The 18,360-nt window shown below is 49.4% G+C and overlaps 2 protein-coding genes across 2 annotated transcripts in view; one reads left to right on the forward strand and one right to left on the reverse strand.

The window, feature by feature from the left end:
- Window positions 1-17,834, forward strand: part of LOC143962534 (uncharacterized) — a 60,733-nt gene extending 42,899 nt beyond the window's left edge. Inside the window, exons 2-3 of the mRNA XM_077471806.1 lie at window positions 6,030-6,826; window positions 14,980-17,834. Of these exons, the coding sequence (XP_077327932.1) occupies window positions 6,030-6,826; window positions 14,980-15,859 (1,677 nt within the window). The 3' untranslated portion in view covers window positions 15,860-17,834. The remainder of the gene's footprint in view (window positions 1-6,029; window positions 6,827-14,979) is intronic.
- On the reverse strand, window positions 8,893-11,918 carry LOC143962088 (uncharacterized). The gene is made up of 2 exons (XM_077471415.1): window positions 10,743-11,918; window positions 8,893-9,754 (listed from the first exon to the last, which is right to left on the reverse strand). Exons 1-2 carry the CDS (start codon window positions 11,898-11,900, stop codon window positions 9,659-9,661), a joined length of 1,254 nt encoding a protein of 417 aa, XP_077327541.1. The 5' UTR covers window positions 11,901-11,918; the 3' UTR covers window positions 8,893-9,658.
- Window positions 17,835-18,360: the final 526 nt, after the last annotated feature.

The following is an 18,360-nucleotide window of genomic DNA, read 5'->3' on the forward strand; positions in this document are numbered from 1 at the left end:
AAGAGGTTACAAGGCCAGGGGCAACTTGTCAGTGCTGCCTATGACAGCGTGAGAGCGTTCTCTACAAAACTTATATTGTGGAAAGACCAGCTTTCTCAAACAAACCTTTGCCATTTCCCAGCATGCAAGTCACTCATTGATTCAGGCACACTATTCAGTCATGAGGAGTATGTGGATGTCATTTTGAGGCTACAGGAGGAATTTGATCATAGATTTGCAGACTTCAAGAGACACAGAGCCACATTTCAAATTTTTGCAGACCCCTTCTCCTTTGATGTGCAAGATGCCCCTCCAGTGTTTCAAATAGAGCTCATTGACCTGCAGTGTAACTCTGAACTCAAAGCCAAGTTTAGGGATGTGAGTGGAAAAGCAGACAAACTTGGGCAATTTTTAAGAGAATTGCCCCCCAGCTTCCCTGAGCTTTCCCGAATGTTCAAGCAGACCATGTGTCTTTTTGGGAGCACATACTTGTGCGAAAAGCTCTTCTCTACCTTGAACTTCAATAAGTCAAAGTACAGGTCTAGAATTACTGATGCTCATCTTCAAGCTGTGCTGAGGGTCTCAACTGCTTCCTCACTTACGCCAAATGTGGCTCGGCTATGCAAGAGTAAGCGCTGTCAGATCTCTAGCAGCAAGAAGTAGGCAGATAAAGCCATGTTCAAACAGTTTATGTCCATTCATGTTCTAAAAGTTAAATGTTAAAGAACTGTTAATAAAGACATTTGAATCTGAATAATGATATTTTGTAAGCGCATTTTTTGTGGAAAACTTGATGCGGCCCAGCCTTACCCAGAATCTACCTCCAGCGGCCCCCAGGTAAATTGAGTTTGAGACCCCTGTTCTAGATTGATGCCTATATTGGGGCAAGATTAGGAGAATTAAGCCTGACATTAGGGTTTGTCTTGTGTTGTGTCTTGCAGAGAAAATGGATCCATTCAATGATAGTGAATTTCTAGCAAAATTCATTGACATGTTCAGGGAGCTGCCCTGTCTGTGGCAGGTGAGCCATCTGTTTTTTAATAAGCTAAGAAATAGGAAGGCAGTGCTTGAGAAACTGCTTGAATTTGTGAAGCCGATGATCACCACGGCAGACATCACCTATTTGAAGGCCAAAATTGGTGGCATAAAGAGCACTTATCTTAGGGAGCGAAAGAAGGTCCAGAATTCCCAGAGATCAGGAGCATCAGATGCCGTTATGTCCCCAGGCTGTGGTACTATGACGGACTACATTTTCTGTCAGACCAGAGGGAACCCAGGCCAGCACTCTCCACTCTTCCTTCAAGGCTTCCTTCCACCTCAGCATAGGCTTCCGAGGTCCAACCTGGGCCTTCCACCCAGGCAGATGTGGGGGAGCCCTGCTTGAGTGTTCAACATATTTCTTGTCGTAAAATTAACAATGCCAACTAGATGTTATTACTGATCACTAATTGCTGATTTAAAAAAGTGGTTTACATATCAATAGACAGTAGTGGCCAAAAAGGATTGGGACAAGAATGAAAAATGCTGGGGTCAGAATGATAGTCTTTTCTATTTGTTAACATTCAATTTGCATCATGAGCGCAAAATTATGTGTGACTGATGACCAAAAAACTAAAACTATGTCCCTTTTTCATACACAGGAAAGCCTCAGCCAGGAGGTGGTGGGGGTAAGTGGCAGCCATGAGGTCGACCATCGTCCTCCACCTCCTGCCACAACTTCAATACCAGAGCCACAGCCTGGAAGGAAGCATCTAAAGAAGACAAGAGTGTGATGGCCTGGGTTCAGTCTGGTCTTGGAAAAGATGCAGGCTGTTGTATGACCACAGCCTGGGGACATATATGTCATCTGCTGCTGTTCCTGATCTCTTGGACTCCTGGACCGGATGGTGCTCACTATTATATGGACTCCTCAGGCCACCAATTTTACCTGTAAATTAGTTTTGATGTGTGCCCTGGGGTACAAAGGCTTCACAAATTTCATCAGTTTATCCAGCATCGCCTTACTCTTTGTTTTGTTATGACCCATAATAAATGGCAATTTTTTTTGTTAAAATACTTGCCTATGTGTTTTACATCAAAAAGGACAGTTTGTTTCTGAGTAGGCAGGTACATTTCAAAAATACAATGTCAAATTAACAAGGGACACCAACCAACCTCACTGAGGTTAAAAAATACTAGATAAGATAATAATGGTGTTGTGGTAACTTGACACACAAAACGACAAAAAAAAATTGAGATCACTATAAAAAATAAATAAAACAGTAGATCTTGATTGAAAAAAATAAATAAAAAAATCACTATAAAAATAAATACAAAACATTATTATGGAGATTTGACGAAAAAAATAACTACCGTATATACTCGAGTATAGGCCGACCCGAATATAAGCCGAGGCCCCCAATTTACCCCCAAAAAAACTGGCAAACTTATTGACTCGTGTATAAGCCGAGGGTGAGACATGCCTGTCCATCCCTGTGTGTGTGTCCGTCCATCCCTGTGTGTCCGTCCATCCCTGTGTGTCCGTCCATCCCTGTGTGTCCGTCCATCCATCCCTGTGTGTGTGTGTGTCCATCCATCCATCCATCCCTGTGTGTGTGTGTCTCCATCCATCCATCCATCCATCCCTGTGTGTGTGTGTCTCCATCCATCCATCCATCCATCCCTGTGTGTGTGTGTCTCCATCCATCCATCCATCCCTGTGTGTGTGTGTATCCATCCATCCATCCATCCCTGTGTGTGTGTGTGTCTCCATCCATCCATCCATCCGTGTGTGTGTGTCTCCATCCGTGTGTGTGTGTGTGTGTGTGTGTGTGTGTGTGTGTGTGTGTGTGTGTGTGTGTGTCCAGCCTACCTGTGTCCCGAGCCTTTGTCCCGAGCCTCCGTCCCGTGTCGTGCCTTGCCTTCGTCCCGTCCCGTCCCGTCCCGTCCTGTCCCGTGCCGTGCGTTGCCTTGCCTCCGTCCCGTGCCCTCTTCGTCGGCGGCCATTGTAAAATTCAAAAGCCGCGCCTCCTCCTTCGCCTGTGATAGGCGGAACACTGAATTTCCCAGCAGCCTGTGTTCCGCCTATCACGGACGTCGTATCATCCTCGTCCGTAGTACGAGGATGAGCGGATGCCCGTGATAGGCGGAACACAGGCTGCTGGGAAATTCAGTGTTCCGCCTATCACAGGCGAAGGCGGAGCCGGAGGCGCGGCTTTTGAATCAGAATGGCCGCTGTCTGTCTGCTCGACACGCTGATCGAGCGGGCAGACAGCGATGACTCGAGTATAAGCCGAGGGGGGCACTTTCAGCCTCAAAAAAGAGGCTGAAAATCTCGGCTTATACTCGAGTATATACGGTAATATTATTCAGGAGATCACGAGAAATAATAAAGAAATCATTTTTTCAGAACTCTGCATGAATATCAGCAGCAAAATAACTTCATTATTCTAGTATTATAAAGAAGAAGAGAATGCTCTGCATTAAAAGATTGAAATATTTTCAGCGTGACAAATGTGCTATCTCCTATACGAATGCTATTTTTACAAGACCGAGCACTTCCGTCACGTATTTGATTCAGAGCATGCATGGGACTTTGTACGTCAAAATTCTGTACACACGGTTGGAATTTACGAGAACGGATTTTGTTGTTGGAAAATTTTGAGATCCAGATATCAAATTTTGTGTGTCGGAAATTCCGACGGAAAATGTCTGATGGAGCCTACACACGGTCAGAATTTCCAACAACAAGGTTCCATCGAACATTTTTTGTCGGAAATTCCGACTGTGTGTACACAGCATTATACTGAACCCTCCATACATCTACCACACTGTGATGTCCACAGAGTCCAGCATATGTCCCATACATGCACACAGCCAGGATATCATCTTTATATGTGCATACTGAGCTCTGTCCCGAGACCCCCATATCCCAGAATATAGGAATCGCCTATAGCAGGGGTATTGAATTAAAATTCAAGGAGGTCCAGCCACTAAAGTATTCTTTGGGCTGAGATATGAATCTCAAGTCGGTGCCATGACTCTGAAAGATTGTAGTCCTGCCCGTCAGCGTATTCCTTAACATAAAAAATGCCCATCACCATGCCCCTTAACCTAAATTAAAGTGCATGCTGATGGGCACATTTTATGTTAAGGGGCTCTCTAATGTCCACAACAATATGTGCCAATCACAGTGCCACTTTACATCAGGCATTCCCAGCAAAGTCCATCCTTACATCAGGTGTTCCCAGCATAGTCCCCCCATAATTTAGATGTCCCCCAGTGCAGCCCCTCCATAACTCAGATGTCCCCCAGCAGAGCCCCTCCATAACTCAGATGTCCCCCAGCAGAGCCCCTCTATAATTCAGATGTCCCCCAGCAGAGCCCCTCCATAAATTAGATGTCCCCCAGCAGAGCCCCTCCACTAACCAAATGTTCCCCAGCGGAACCCCTCAATAAATCAGATGTCCCCCAGCAGAGCCCCTCCATAAATCAGATGTCCCCCAGCAGAGACCCTCCATAAATCATATTTCCCCCAGGGGAGCCCCTCCATAAATCATATGTCCCCCCAGCAGAGTGCTCCTTTACAGTGTTGTATAAATGTACTGTACTCACAACAATATGCAACTTCCACCATCTAGCAAAAGACCAAATACAGCCAAAAGCAACCACCGTCCACATCCAGAAACAACCACCGTCCACATCCAGAAACAACCACCGTCCACATCCAGAAACAACCACCATCCACATCTAGAAACAACCACCGTCCACATCCAGAAACAGCCACCATCCACATCTAGAAACAACCACCGTCCACATCTAGAAACAACCACCGTCCACATCCAGAAACAACCACCGTCCACATCCAGAAACAACCACCGTCCACATCCAGAAACAACCACCGTCCACATCCAGAAACAACCACCGTCCACATCCAGAAACAGCCACCATCCACATCCAGAAACAACCACCGTCCACATCTAGAAACAACCACCGTCCACATCCAGAAACAACCACCGTCCACATCCAGAAACAACCACCGTCCACATCCAGAAACAACCACCGTCCACATCCAGAAACAACCACCGTCCACATCCAGAAACAGCCACCATCCACATCCAGAAACAACCACCGTCCACATCTAGAAACAACCACCGTCCACATCCAGAAACAACCACCGTCCTCATCCAGAAATTCACGCTGCAAGATCACGCCACAATCTGCCCAATAACAAGTGTTTTCGGCTCCTATGACATTGCTCGCCTGCGTGGAGAGCGAGGCAGAATCTTACATTTAGATTCTCTCTGCACGCTCTCCGTTGCTTGTCTCTCATCGGAAAATGCATCGAACTGAGCATGCCCAGTCGATACATATGACCAGAATATCAGCTGAAGTGAAGCGATGTACTGCGCATGTGCAGTGCATAGGATGCATTTTTCTATGAGAGGCATTATTCGACAGGTCACCGGCACCAGTGCAGGGGGTTGCCTGCCCCTGATCTATCCCATAGTTTGTAGATGTTTAATGTTTCTGCAAACCAATCAATACACACTTATTGGGATTTTTTTTTTACCGAAAACATGTAGCAGAATACATATTAGACTAAATTGATGAAGAAATTTGATTTTTTAAAATGTTTTCATTGGATATGTTTTATAACAAAAACTGAAAAAAATATAATTTTTTTTAATAGCATAAAAAAATGCAGTGGGGATCAAATACCAGCAGAAGAAAGCTCTATTTGTGGGAAAATTGATATATGTTGAATGTATGTACAGTGTTGCATGACCGCGCAATTGTCAGTTAAAGTAATGCAGTGTCGTATCGCAAAAAATGGCCTGGCCCTGAAGGGGGGGTAAATCTTCAGATGGTTATATAACCAATTTCCTTTTCATCATGATGTAGTCATCTCCCCTTTTCATGTCATTGCACTTAGTGCTCCGCATGTCTTCTCCACATCCGTCTTTCCCTCTTTCTCTCTTCTAATGTTGGGAGGTATAATTCTCATTACTACTGCAAAACGAATCTCCTCCCTTCTGTACTCTGATCTCCGTGTCCTATAATATTCATCCAGCCTCACCCTGTGTAGGAGGACGTCACCCCTCCCCCATCCACATTCCTCTCCGGTGTCAGAGACTTTCAGTTTAGTTTCTCTTCTGCTGTCAGCGATGGCGTCTGGTGATCTGAGAGCTGAGTTGGAATGTTCCGTCTGTCTGAACATTTATACCGATCCTGTAACCCTGAGATGTGGTCACAACTTCTGCTGGGTCTGTATTGATGGTGTGCTGGATACACAGGAGGGGTCTGGAGGATATTCCTGTCCTGAATGCAGAGAGAAGTTTCCGGATCAGCCTGCACTGCACAGGAACATAACACTACGTAACATAGCAGAGACTTTCCTGTCTACTCATCCAGATCAAGAGGAGTCCGGGGTCTTCTGTACTCACTGTGTGGACTCTCATGTACCTGCTGTTAGATCCTGTCTGCACTGTGAGGTTTCTCTGTGTGATAAACACCTGAAAATCCATAAAAAGTCCCCAGAACACGTCTTATGTGACCCCACCTTGTCCATGGAGAGCAGGAAATGCTCCGTCCATAAGGAAGTTTTGAAGTATTTCTGCACTGAGGATGAGACCTGTATCTGTATTTCTTGTTGTATGATTGGAGGACATAAAGGACATGAGATGGAGTCACTGGATGAGGCTTCTGAGAAGAAGAAGGAGACACTGAGGAATGTTCTGCAGAAACTTCTGACAAAGAGAGAGGAGACGGAGGAAAGAGTCCAGAGTCTGCAGGAACACAGGAGGAAAGTAGAAGAAGAAGCCGCTGGTGACACCGAGAGAGTCACTGCCCTGTTTAGAGACCTCAGGTAGACATGTGTACTGACAAAAAATTACCGTATATACTCAAGTATAAGCCGAGATTTTCAGCCTCTTTTTTGAGGCTGAAAGTGCCCCCCTCGGCTTATACTCGAGTCATCGCTGTCTGCCTGCTCGATCAGCGTATCGAGCAGACAGACAGCGGCCATTCTAACATTCAAACGCCGCGCCTCCGCCTCCGCCTTCGCCTGTGATAGGCGGAACACTGAATTTCCCAGCAGCCTGTGTTCCGCCTATCACGGACATCGTCTCATCCTCGTACTACGGACGAGGATGAGACGATGCCCGTGATAGGCGGAACACAGGCTGCTGGGAAATTGAGTGTTCCGCCTATCACGGACATCCGATAGGCGGAACAGCAGTCAGTGGGAAATTGAGTGTTCCGCCTATCACCGACGGAGGCGCGGCTTTTGAATCCTAGAATGGCCGCCGACGAAGAGCTGAAGGACGGAGGCTCGGCTCGGGACGGGACGGGCCGGGCCGGGACGGGACGGGCCGGGACGGGACGCAGGCTGGACGGGACGCAGGCTGGACGGGACGCAGGCTGGACGGACACAGGCTGGACGGACACAGGCAGGCTGGACACAGGTAGGCTGCACGGACACACACACACACACACACACACACACACACACACACACACACACACACACACACGGATGCATGGACACACACACACACACACACACACACACACGGATGCATGGACACACACACACACACACACGGATGCATGGACACACACACAGGGATGGATGGACCCACAGGGATGGACGGACACACAGGGATGGACAGGCATGTCTCACCCTCGGCTTATACACGAGTCAATAATTTTTTCCAGTTTTTTGGGGGTAAATTGGGGGCCTCGGCTTATATTCGGGTCGGCCTATACTCGAGTATATACGGTAATTTGTTTTCTCTTCATTCTTTTTTTCCTTTTATTTGAAATTCGGAAATTGAAAATCCGAATTTAGAATTTTGAATTTCCCGAATTTCAGAATTTTTACAATTTCCAAATTTTCCATGACTAGTGTAGTCTGAATGTTCCCCTTATACTATTCCTTATCTATTAGAAACGAGACCACACCATAGGTTGGAGTAAACTGGCCACAACAGCCTTTATTAAACATAACTCAAAATTACTCCAATAACTTGTAAATATGAAAATATATAAATATATAAATATATATATAAATATATAAATATAAATAACTTTATTAACATTAAACCACATTTAAATTAACATTAACTGCCCATTCTGGTGATCTCTGACGGTGACCACACTTAAGCCAATACCCAATCACTGCGGTACACCTGACCAACTTCCCAAAGGCCTCCACCTGTGACCGGTCGGAGACAACTTCCGCCAGTGAACATAACCGTATTCCCTCCAACGTTCAGGAATACCCAGAGGGGCCGATCGTTAGATGAGCCCCCCACACCCTCAGATCCCTTCTGAGTACCTGTCTACCGTCAGAAACCACCAGAAAACACACCGCCAACACGAAAAACTTTCAGCTGCCGTGACAACCGATGAAACCTGCAAAAGAAGAAAAAGACCAGCAACAAAACACCACAAAACAACCACATAACAATAGGGCGGGAGGGTGGGAAAAACTGCCTCCTCTGTGTCACACTGGGCTCCGAATGATTCCTTAAAGCCACACCTCTCCCTTTTATGTGACCCCTCCCCTACACTGAACTTGTTTCCTGCAAACCTTTTCCTGAACTCCACCCATAAAGCTTAACCCTCTGTGTCCCTCATCCACACTGTCATGTCCAGCACTCCTTATATCATTGCATTCATAATCCGTGCTTCTCTTGACTAGTGTAGTCTGAATGTTCCCCTTATACTATTCCTTATCTATTAGAAACGAGACCACACCATAGGTTGGAGTAAACTGGCCACAACAGCCTTTATTAAACATAACTCAAAATTACTCCAATAACTTGTAAATATGAAAATATATAAATATATAAATATATATATAAATATATAAATATAAATAACTTTATTAACATTAAACCACATTTAAATTAACATTAACTGCCCATTCTGGTGATCTCTGACGGTGACCACACTTAAGCCAATACCCAATCACTGCGGTACACCTGACCAACTTCCCAAAGGCCTCCACCTGTGACCGGTCGGAGACAACTTCCGCCAGTGAACATAACCGTATTCCCTCCAACGTTCAGGAATACCCAGAGGGGCCGATCGTTAGATGAGCCCCCACACCCTCAGATCCCTTCTGAGTACCTGTCTACCGTCAGAAACCACCAGAAAACACACCGCCACAGCCCGAAAGGGTGACCCCCTCAACCTTGAGGGCCGCCCCACACCCGAAGAGCTTTCTGTATGCCCTCCTGTAAGCCAAAGGACCAGAGGTCAATCCCCACATCCGATAGATGAACGCCATCCCGCCTAAGATAAAGCCCTACATTCACCTCCAATTCCCTGTGTCTTACCACAATGCCCCCGTTCTGCACTACAAACCGCCCAACAACCTTATTAACCCTAATCCTGGTTTTCTCAAGGCTGGCTAAAGACCTGGCCCCCCGCCACACCGTTCTGGCCACAATGTCTGACCACACCAAAATGGTGCCCGGGAAAAGGACTCGCATGCGCAACACATCAGCCTCGATATCCGCCAAAATGTCCTTCACTTTTCGAACTCCCAGGTCATTGCCCCCCGCATGAACGACCAGCACATCCGGGGGCCTATCCCTCAAAGCGAAACGCTCCACCTCCCTCATGACACGCTCCCACCTCATGCCCGGGAAACCCAACCACATCACCCTAGCTACCTCCCTGGGGATACCTAATTGCCTGCCTGCTGGTAGAGAATCACCTCTCCTGGCCCCCCAGCAGACGTACGAATGCCCCAGGATCCAAACGAGGCGTTGAGAACCTCCATCTGGAATGAAAACAAGAGAAATAACACAACAACCAAAGGAATGTTACAAGCACAGTCCTCCCCCCCATAAATCCCACAGCAAACAACCCCCAGCCGCACCATCCTTACCCCAGTAGCAACTGCGGCCGGACATAGGACCGGAACCTCCGGGACTCCCATCTACCAATCCGGCGAACCACCGCCTCCTCCAGCCCACATCGAGCCGCCTCCGTGGCCGCCCCAATCCGAAAAGAGTGGGACGCGTAGTCCCGCTCATCCAAACCCACCGCCCTCAGGCATTGCCGAAAGACCGACACAAACTGAAAACGGGATAGAAAAGAGCCCTCCTCGTGCACCAAAAAGGGGCCCGCCCTCCCAGGCCGCACCGCCCGGAAAGCCCGTACCGCCGCCACCGGGCACACTACCGAGCCCGGCAGGGCGAGCAGCGTAATCGCCACTCCCTTGCCCCGTTGATCAGTCTTAGACCTACGCAACCGTATACTCACCCGATCCGCAACCACCTGCACGTCCTGATCCAACAGACCCCCAGCCACCCGTTTTGAGCGACACACCAACTCCCCAATCCTAAAAGCCCCATAAAACGCCAGCGAAAACGCTGCCGTAAACAGGACGGTCTCGTAAGCAGACGAGCAAACGTCCACCAGCCGAGAACAAATTGCCACCAGATTGTCAAATGACACCGGCCGGCGCGCATCCCTACCCTTCCAATCCCTCCTGTACCCCTTCAACGTTTGCCTCACCCAAAAATCCTTCGTCCCGTCCGGCTCCCCCCACAGTTTGAACAAAAAGGCCAACCCCGCCAGCTTCCGCTCAATAGATGCGGGAGACAGGCCCGTCTCAATGTTCCGGGCAACCCAGTACAATACCACCCAGCGCCGGTCGGAGCCCCGACCAGCCACTCCAACCTCCCGCAGGAACGCCCACCATTCCGCCCACACTCTAGAGTAAGCGGACCATGTAGCCTCACTCAACGACCTTTTTAACCAACCTGCGGCGATTCCAAGGGAAGTTCCCACATCCACCCGGGGCATGGCGCCCCCGACTCCTCCGCTCCCGGCGCCAGCTGCCGGAACTTGTCCCACTGAAAACGAGAGAGCGAGTCAGCCAAAGAATTCTCCACCCCAGGTATGTGCACAGCATAAACGTAAACATTGAGCCGCAAACATCGAAAGACCAGGTGTCGCAGCAGCCGGATGACCGGGGGGGAAGAAGCAGTCATCCGATTGAGGACCTGGACCACCCCCATGTTATCGCAATTGATGCGCAACTTCAAATTACGAAACTCCGCCCCCCATAACTCCAATGCCACCACTATCGGGAACAATTCTAGCAAAACCAAATTGCCCAACAACCCCGCAACCTCCCATGAGCGTGGCCAAGGTTCCGCACTCCACCGACCCCGGAAAAATGCCCCATAACCCGTTGAGCCAGCCGCGTCAGTAACCAACTCCACATCGAAGTTGCTCACTGGCCCCGACATCCACATAGCCCGCCCATTATACGACTCCAAAAATTCATGCCAAGCCCGCAGGTCCTCCCGGTGTTCCCTTCGCAAACGCACGAAGTGGGTAGGGGCGGTTACCCCGGCAGTGGCCCCCGACAGCCGTCGGCAGAACACACGGCCCATAGGGATGATCCGGCAAGCGAAATTCAGCTTGCCCAACAGGGACTGCAGGGCCCGAAGCTGAACCTTCGGCCGGCCCTGCATGCCTGCCAACTCCGCCTGCAGATCCCGTAATTTATTCTCTGGCAATCGACACTCCATTGCCACAGAATCAATCACGATTCCCAGAAAACTCAATTCCGTCACCGGGCCCTCCGTCTTATCCCCCGCCAACGGCACCCCGAACCTGCCCGCAATGTGCTGCAACGTGGACAGAAGAATCGCACACACACTGGAGGCAGGCGGGCCCACGCACAGAAAATCATCCAAATAGTGGATGACCGACTCCAGGCCCGAAACATCTCTCACCACCCATTCCAAGAATGAACTAAAAGCTTCAAAATAGGCGCATGAAATGGAACAACCCATGGGCAGGCACAAGTCCACATAAAACTTGCCCCGCCAATGGCATCCCAACAGCCGGAAGCTGTCCGGGTGGACCGGCAGAAGGCGAAACGCCGATTCCACATCCGCCTTGGCCATGAGAGCCCCACGACCATACCGCCTGACCCACCGTACCGCCGCGTCAAAAGAAGTGTAGGAAACCGTACACGCCTCCGGGTCAATGAAATCATTGACCGACCCCCCTTTCGGAAAAGACAGGTGATGAATCAAGCGAAACTTCCCCGGCTCCTTCTTAGGAACTACACCCAACGGGGAGACCACCAGGTCCCCCCACGGCTGCACTTCGAAAGGGCCACCCATCTGGCCCAGCGCCACCTCTTTACCCAATTTTTCATCCACAACCCCCGGGTGATCTAAAGCCGATCGCAAATTCCTGGCCAACGGCGGCACCCCTCCCAAAGAACAGGGAATCCTAAAACCGTCCCGAAAACCCAGAATTAACCCACGCGCCGCCGCACCATCCGGATACCTATTTAGGAAAGGAAGCATCCTTCCCAGGTTCACCGGCGTCATCCCTTTTGTGACCGGCGGCACTGGCACGCTGACCTTTTTTGAAACAGCGAGACAGGGGGTGGGTGCCGCCGCACCCGGAGCACTCATGCTTGAAGCGGCACGCGCCTCCGAATTTACAAGCCCCTTCATTAAAGGGCCAGCACACCCCCCACTTCTTTCCGGCCGGCAGTCCCGAGGAAGACGCACTCCCGGCCCCCCCCTGAAGAAACGGAGTGGGGGCCCGCGGAGCAGACATAAGCCTCATCCAGAGGCTTATGTCCTTGTGATCCCACCGCAGGTCAGCCCGCACTGCCTTACGCTGACGAAACTGCTCATCATAGCGCAGCCAAGCCAGCCCTCCATACACTCGGTGAGCCTCCCCAATCGCGTCCAGGTAACAAAATAACGCCGAGCAATGCTCGGGGTTCTTTTCCCCTATCACGCTAGCCAATATAGCGAACGCCTGAAGCCAATTTGCAAATGTGCGCGGGATCAGCCGATACCTACGTTTTTCCTCGTCGTCCTTCTTGGAACTGTCCGGCTTAACCCTGTCCAAATTAAATTTCTCGAGGGGGAGCAAGGAGAAAATCTCCACATACTCACCCTTGCCGATCTTGTCCCGCACCTCCTGCTTCAAATGCGCCCCCAATGGGCCTTCGAAACAAACATAGACTTCGCACCGGGCAGCATCCGCGATCCTAACCAGGTCAGACCGCGCCCCCGGGTCCGCGGGCACCGGGGGGACCCCCGGGCCCACAGCCCCCGCATCCGTGCTCCCCGACACCGCGGCAGGCGGTGCATCCCGCGCAGGAATGACCTCCGCCCCCCCGGCCCCCCCCACAGTACCCATCCAGGGGGCCACCTGAGGCGACCCGGAGCCCCCAGCAAACTTACCAACCAGGGCCTGCAGCCCCCCCAACAGCTCCTGCAACTGACCTGACGGCCCCCCCGGGGCCACAGGCCCCGCCCCCTGCGCTGAACCTGCCGCAACCCCCCCCACTACATCCCGGGATCCCGTGGGCACCGCACCCCCCTGCGCCACCCCCATCAGATCCCGCAAGGCATCCGCCAGCAATGTAGACTCCCGCAACTTACCCGGGCCCCCAGGGGCCTCGGCGACCGGTACCGGTCCGGGTGTAGAAAAGGACCCCTCCTCCTCCTGGGACAGCTCGCTCTCCGAACCGACCTCTCCAACGCGCACCGGGGACGCGGCAATCCCCCTGTGCTCCGCGCGGTCCATCCGGTCCCTGCGATCCGGGACTGCAGGCAATGTCCTCCTCCCCCCGCCGCCCCCGGCATGCCTGCGTCTAAAACCAGCCCTGCCAGGCACCTTGGCAGCCTTCTGCGACCCACCCTCCCCCCCCTCCGGCATGCGACCCCCCCGGAGCGCCCCCCTCCCCCCCACCGCGCGGATGCTGGCCCCAGACCCAGCCTGCCGCAGATCCCCCGCCACGTGCACCCCCCCCCCTTGGCCTGCCGACCCAGAGCCATCCACACTCCCCCCCACCTCCACCGGGCCCCGTGCGGTCCCGGCGCCATTTGCATGCGGCCGTGAAGCCCCGCCCCCCTCCGTTCGGCGGCGTAACGACCGCCCGGACCGGGGGGAGCCGATAACCTGTCGTTTTGCCGGGGGGACCGATCGGTCCACCCCCGGGCTCCGGGAGTCACGAGGCGGCCGAGGAGTAGGCCCAGGAGAAAAACGCGCCGGAGGCCGAGACCTCCGCGCGCGCAGTGGAACCTCACCTGTCCCGCCGCCGTCCACATCGCCGTCCGTCAGGTCACCCACACGTTCCCGCAGCCAGTCCGCACCGTGCACCTCCGCCGCCCGTCGCAGCCGCGCGAAGAGTCCCTCGAGGTCCGCCATAGCAGAGGAGCAGCGAAAAAACTGCCTCCTCTGTGTCACACTGGGCTCCGAATGATTCCTTAAAGCCACACCTCTCCCTTTTATGTGACCCCTCCCCTACACTGAACTTGTTTCCTGCAAACCTTTTCCTGAACTCCACCCATAAAGCTTAACCCTCTGTGTCCCTCATCCACACTGTCATGTCCAGCACTCCTTATATCATTGCATTCATAATCCGTGCTTCTCTTTTCTGAATTTTCAAAAATGTGAAAATCCAAAAATTTGCAAATATGAAAAGAAGCAAGAAAATCTGTAAAATTTGAAATAATAACTAACTATTAAATTATAGGTATTGGAATTTCCTTTTAAATTTGGCTGTTAGTGAATGTAACGAATACAAATGTATCTGAAGTTATGAATTATCTGAAATAATGAATGCCACATCTAAACAAATGGAATGGAACATATTAATAATAAATAATACAAAGGTTTTGTTATTATTATTGTAATTTATTATTATTAGATTGTTACTTTCCTTTTGTTTAAAATTTGAATCTCAGAAATTTGAAACTTGCAAATTCAAAATGCGAAACTTGGAAATTTAAAATTAGAAAATTCTAAATTCTGACATTTTAAATGTGGAAATTGGAAACTTGGACATTCAAAATTCAGAAATTCAAAATAAGAAACTCAGAAATTTGAAAATTCAGAATTTGAAATTTTGGAAATTGAAAAATTTGAAAATTTCGAAATTAACACATTTGTCAAAATTCATTAAAAAACTAATTTGGAACTAAACAATTTGCACATGTGTAATCTCAGGAGACGTCTGGAAGACCTGGAGAAGAGAGCCCTGAGGGACATCTCCGGGAGGGCAGAGCAGGTCTCTAGCTCCATATTGAATTTCATCCGGGATCTGGAAATAAAGAAGGAGGAGCTGTCCAGGAAGTTGCGTCACATTGAGGAGCTGTGTAACGTGACGGATCCACTGACTGTCTTACAGGAATCAGACACAGGTGACTTGTGTGATACTGAGGATGGAGATAATGAGGACAGAGAGAGACATGAGGAGCTCCTCCATGATGGAGGGGGTCTGGGTGTGGCGGGGGTCTTACACACAGGTTTATGTGATATAATAACAGAGGTAAATGTATACTCCTATATACAGGGAGCTGCAGACATATTACTGGATGGAAACACAGCTGGTAATTATCTACAGATATCAGATGACAGGAAAACTGTATCCAGGTCATATATAGAGCAGAATCATCCAGAAACACCAGAGAGATTCCTGTCTTCTCAAGTGTTGAGCAGTTGGAGTTTCTCCTCAGGGAGACATTACTGGGAAGTGGATGTCGGGGGGTCAGATTGGTGGAGAGTCGGGATGTGTTACCCCAGTATAGAGAGGAGAGGGGGGGAGTCATGGATTGGAGATAATAAGAAGTCCTGGGGATTGCACAATTTTATTAATCAGTATTCGGTGATACATGACAGTAAAGAGATCCTCTTACCCACCAATCTCTCCAGTAACAGAGTCAGGATATATCTGGATTATGAGGCCGGGCGTATCTCCTTTTATGATCTGTGTGACCCGATCCGACACCTCCACACCTTCACCACCACCTTCACTGAGCCCCTCCATGCTGGGATATGTGTAGGGGGAGGTTGTATAAAGATATGTGGGGGGAGGCGGGAGATGTGAGAACTCCGCCCACAGTCTGGTGATGTCAGACGAAGGAGGGAAATTCATTTAATATTCATCCAATAGTATATAGCAGTGGGCGGGGCTTCCTGCAAGTTTTTCTACTATAAATAAAGGTGAGATTTCTTACTGATCGCTGTGATTGGGTAGAATATCTGTACAATTATTGGAGTAACAATAACATGTTCCTATTGGTCAGTGAGAAATCTATCTCTCTTATCTTATCTATCTTCTGTCACAGTATGTGACATCAGCCATCTCCTCCCCATGCCCCTCCCCCTCCTGCCCCTCCCCAACATGTGGTCCCTCTGTATGGGGTTGGGGCAGCCATGATCAGACATAGAGGGGGGGTGGGGTCACTGTGATGGGATAGGATGGGGTCTCCTCTCTGCCCCACCCCCTCCTCCTCCATACAATCTATACTATAAAGAGATGGAAATAAATTGAACAATCTGAGAGGAAATCTATGAAGACGTCATCTAGAGATTTATTACTGGAAGAAAAAAATGTGATCAGAGAGCCCAGACTGTTTTTAGGCAGAGTGGGTCAGGATTAGATCCCCTGTCAGGTTTTTTTTTCTTCCGGGGCTCCATTACAGAGATTTCCCCTCACTTCCTGTCCCGGTGACAACATTTATCTAGACAGGAAATGAGGGGAACTCTCCAACAGGAACACAGACTGAAATAAGAATGATATGTTTAGTATAATAAGGAAGGGGAAGGTTTAGAGCCCCTGTCAGATGTTTATATGTCACATCTATACAATCCGATTCCTGCACCATTTCAGCGTTTGCACTGCGATCTGCGAAGCGATCTGGGGGTGTCATTAACTTTCCATTGACCCCCCCGCAGCGGTTCTCAGATGTCAGTGTGACCGTCCGGTGATTGAGGTGTGATGAGGGAACCCGCACAGCACTGGTTCCCGCATCCCACAAGTCTCATCCCAGCCTAAGGTTCCATTCACACCTATGCAGGGGGCTTTTCAGCCTTTCTGATGTGCTTTCTGCTGTTTTTTATACCGTGATTTTAGTTTTTTTATTCAAGAATTCTTTTGGGGGGGGGGGGGGGGTTTGTTGCTGGGCAGATTTAACCACTTGGTGCCCACACTATAGCCGAAAGATGTCTACAGCGCTGTCTTAAAATGCCGGGAGGGCGCCCATGTACATCCTCCCGTTCTCACACTGCCCACCCACCTTGGGATTTTGATGATAAAAGATCGAGTAAAGGGCCAATCACAGGGAGCCCTTTACCATGTGATCAGATGTCAGCCAATGACAGCTGATCAGGGAAGTAAACAGGAGCCGGTCAACAGATTTTGTTTCTTCACGCTGTCAGCATTAAGAAATGAAGAAAGCCGCTAACCAGATTCTGTTAGAGGGACATCAGTCCCCTTAGTGCCCACCAGTGCATCTAATCAGTGCCCATAAGTGCCATCTATTAGTGCCCATCAGTGCTGCTAATCAGTGCCCCTCAGTACCATCTATCAGTGCCCACCAGTGCTGCTAATCAGTGCCCACCAGTACAACTAATCAGTGCCCCTCAGTGCCATCTAACAGTGCCCATCATTACTGCTAATCTGTGCCCCTTAGTGCAGTGCACAACAGTGCTGCTCATCGGTGCCCCTCAGAGCCATCAGTGCCCATTAGTAGTGATAATCAGTGCTGCTGCAGTGCTGCTAATCAGTTCCCCCTTAGTGCCATCTATCCGTGCCCACCAGTGCTGCCAATCAGTGCCAGTCAGTGTCTCATCATCAGTGTCACTTTTCAGTGATGCCTATCAGTGTCACCTACTAAGTACCTGTCAGTGCCCATCAGTGCAGCCTATTAATGCTCATCAGTGAAGGAGAAAGATTGCCTGTTTGCAAAATGTTATAATAAAATATAAAAAAAATATTACTGTTTTCAAATTTTTCTGTCATTTTTTTGTTTGATTAGCAAAAAATAAAAACTCCTGTACAGAAAATGTTAAGCTTCTCCTTATAACCAAATAATTTATTTGCACTTAAAAGCACAAAGACAGCTCTCTTATATAATGTCGGGAAAGCGCGCTTGTATGTCTCCAAGTAACACAGACACAGATGCTGGTATCATGTTGAGCTTAGCAGAATCCTCCATTGAATGCTCTACTGAACTTTGTTTATTCATGTTGACAGTATAAATAAAGGGAGGTGGTGGCTTCAGAATCAGCCAATCAGACACTTGTATTCTTTCAAAAGAACCAATTACACACATTTATATATTCAAATAGAATTACAGTAGTGATGTGTACAGATGGTCATGTGCAGAGCCATGCGGCAAGCATCCCATGAGACAAAAGTGTCTCACAATTTGAACACTAACTACATGGCTCTGAACATGATCATGTGCACACTCCCACTGCTACCAATGACTTACTCTATCATGGCTCAGTGGGCCATAATTTTGTATGGTTATGCTATGGTTCCCATGTATGCAGATCTGCTTACTAGGAGTGTAAAGGCATGAACAAACATCCTTAAAAGAG

Source organism: Lithobates pipiens, unplaced genomic scaffold (genome assembly GCF_037356315.1).
Source record: "Lithobates pipiens isolate NorthernLeopardFrog02 unplaced genomic scaffold, aLitPip1_a1.2 Scaffold_8, whole genome shotgun sequence".
Classification (NCBI taxonomy): domain Eukaryota; kingdom Metazoa; phylum Chordata; class Amphibia; order Anura; family Ranidae; genus Lithobates; species Lithobates pipiens.

Bases quoted from the DNA above. Each gene is read 5' to 3' on its own strand.
- LOC143962088 (XM_077471415.1), bottom strand. From the start codon at position 11,900: ATGGCCAAGGCGGATGTGGAATCGGCGTTTCGCCTTCTGCCGGTCCAC. The intron at 9,755-10,742 runs GTTGGTTAAAAA...TTTTCATTCCAG, and splicing joins TTCCCTTGGAATCGCCGCAG to ATGGAGGTTCTCAACGCCTC.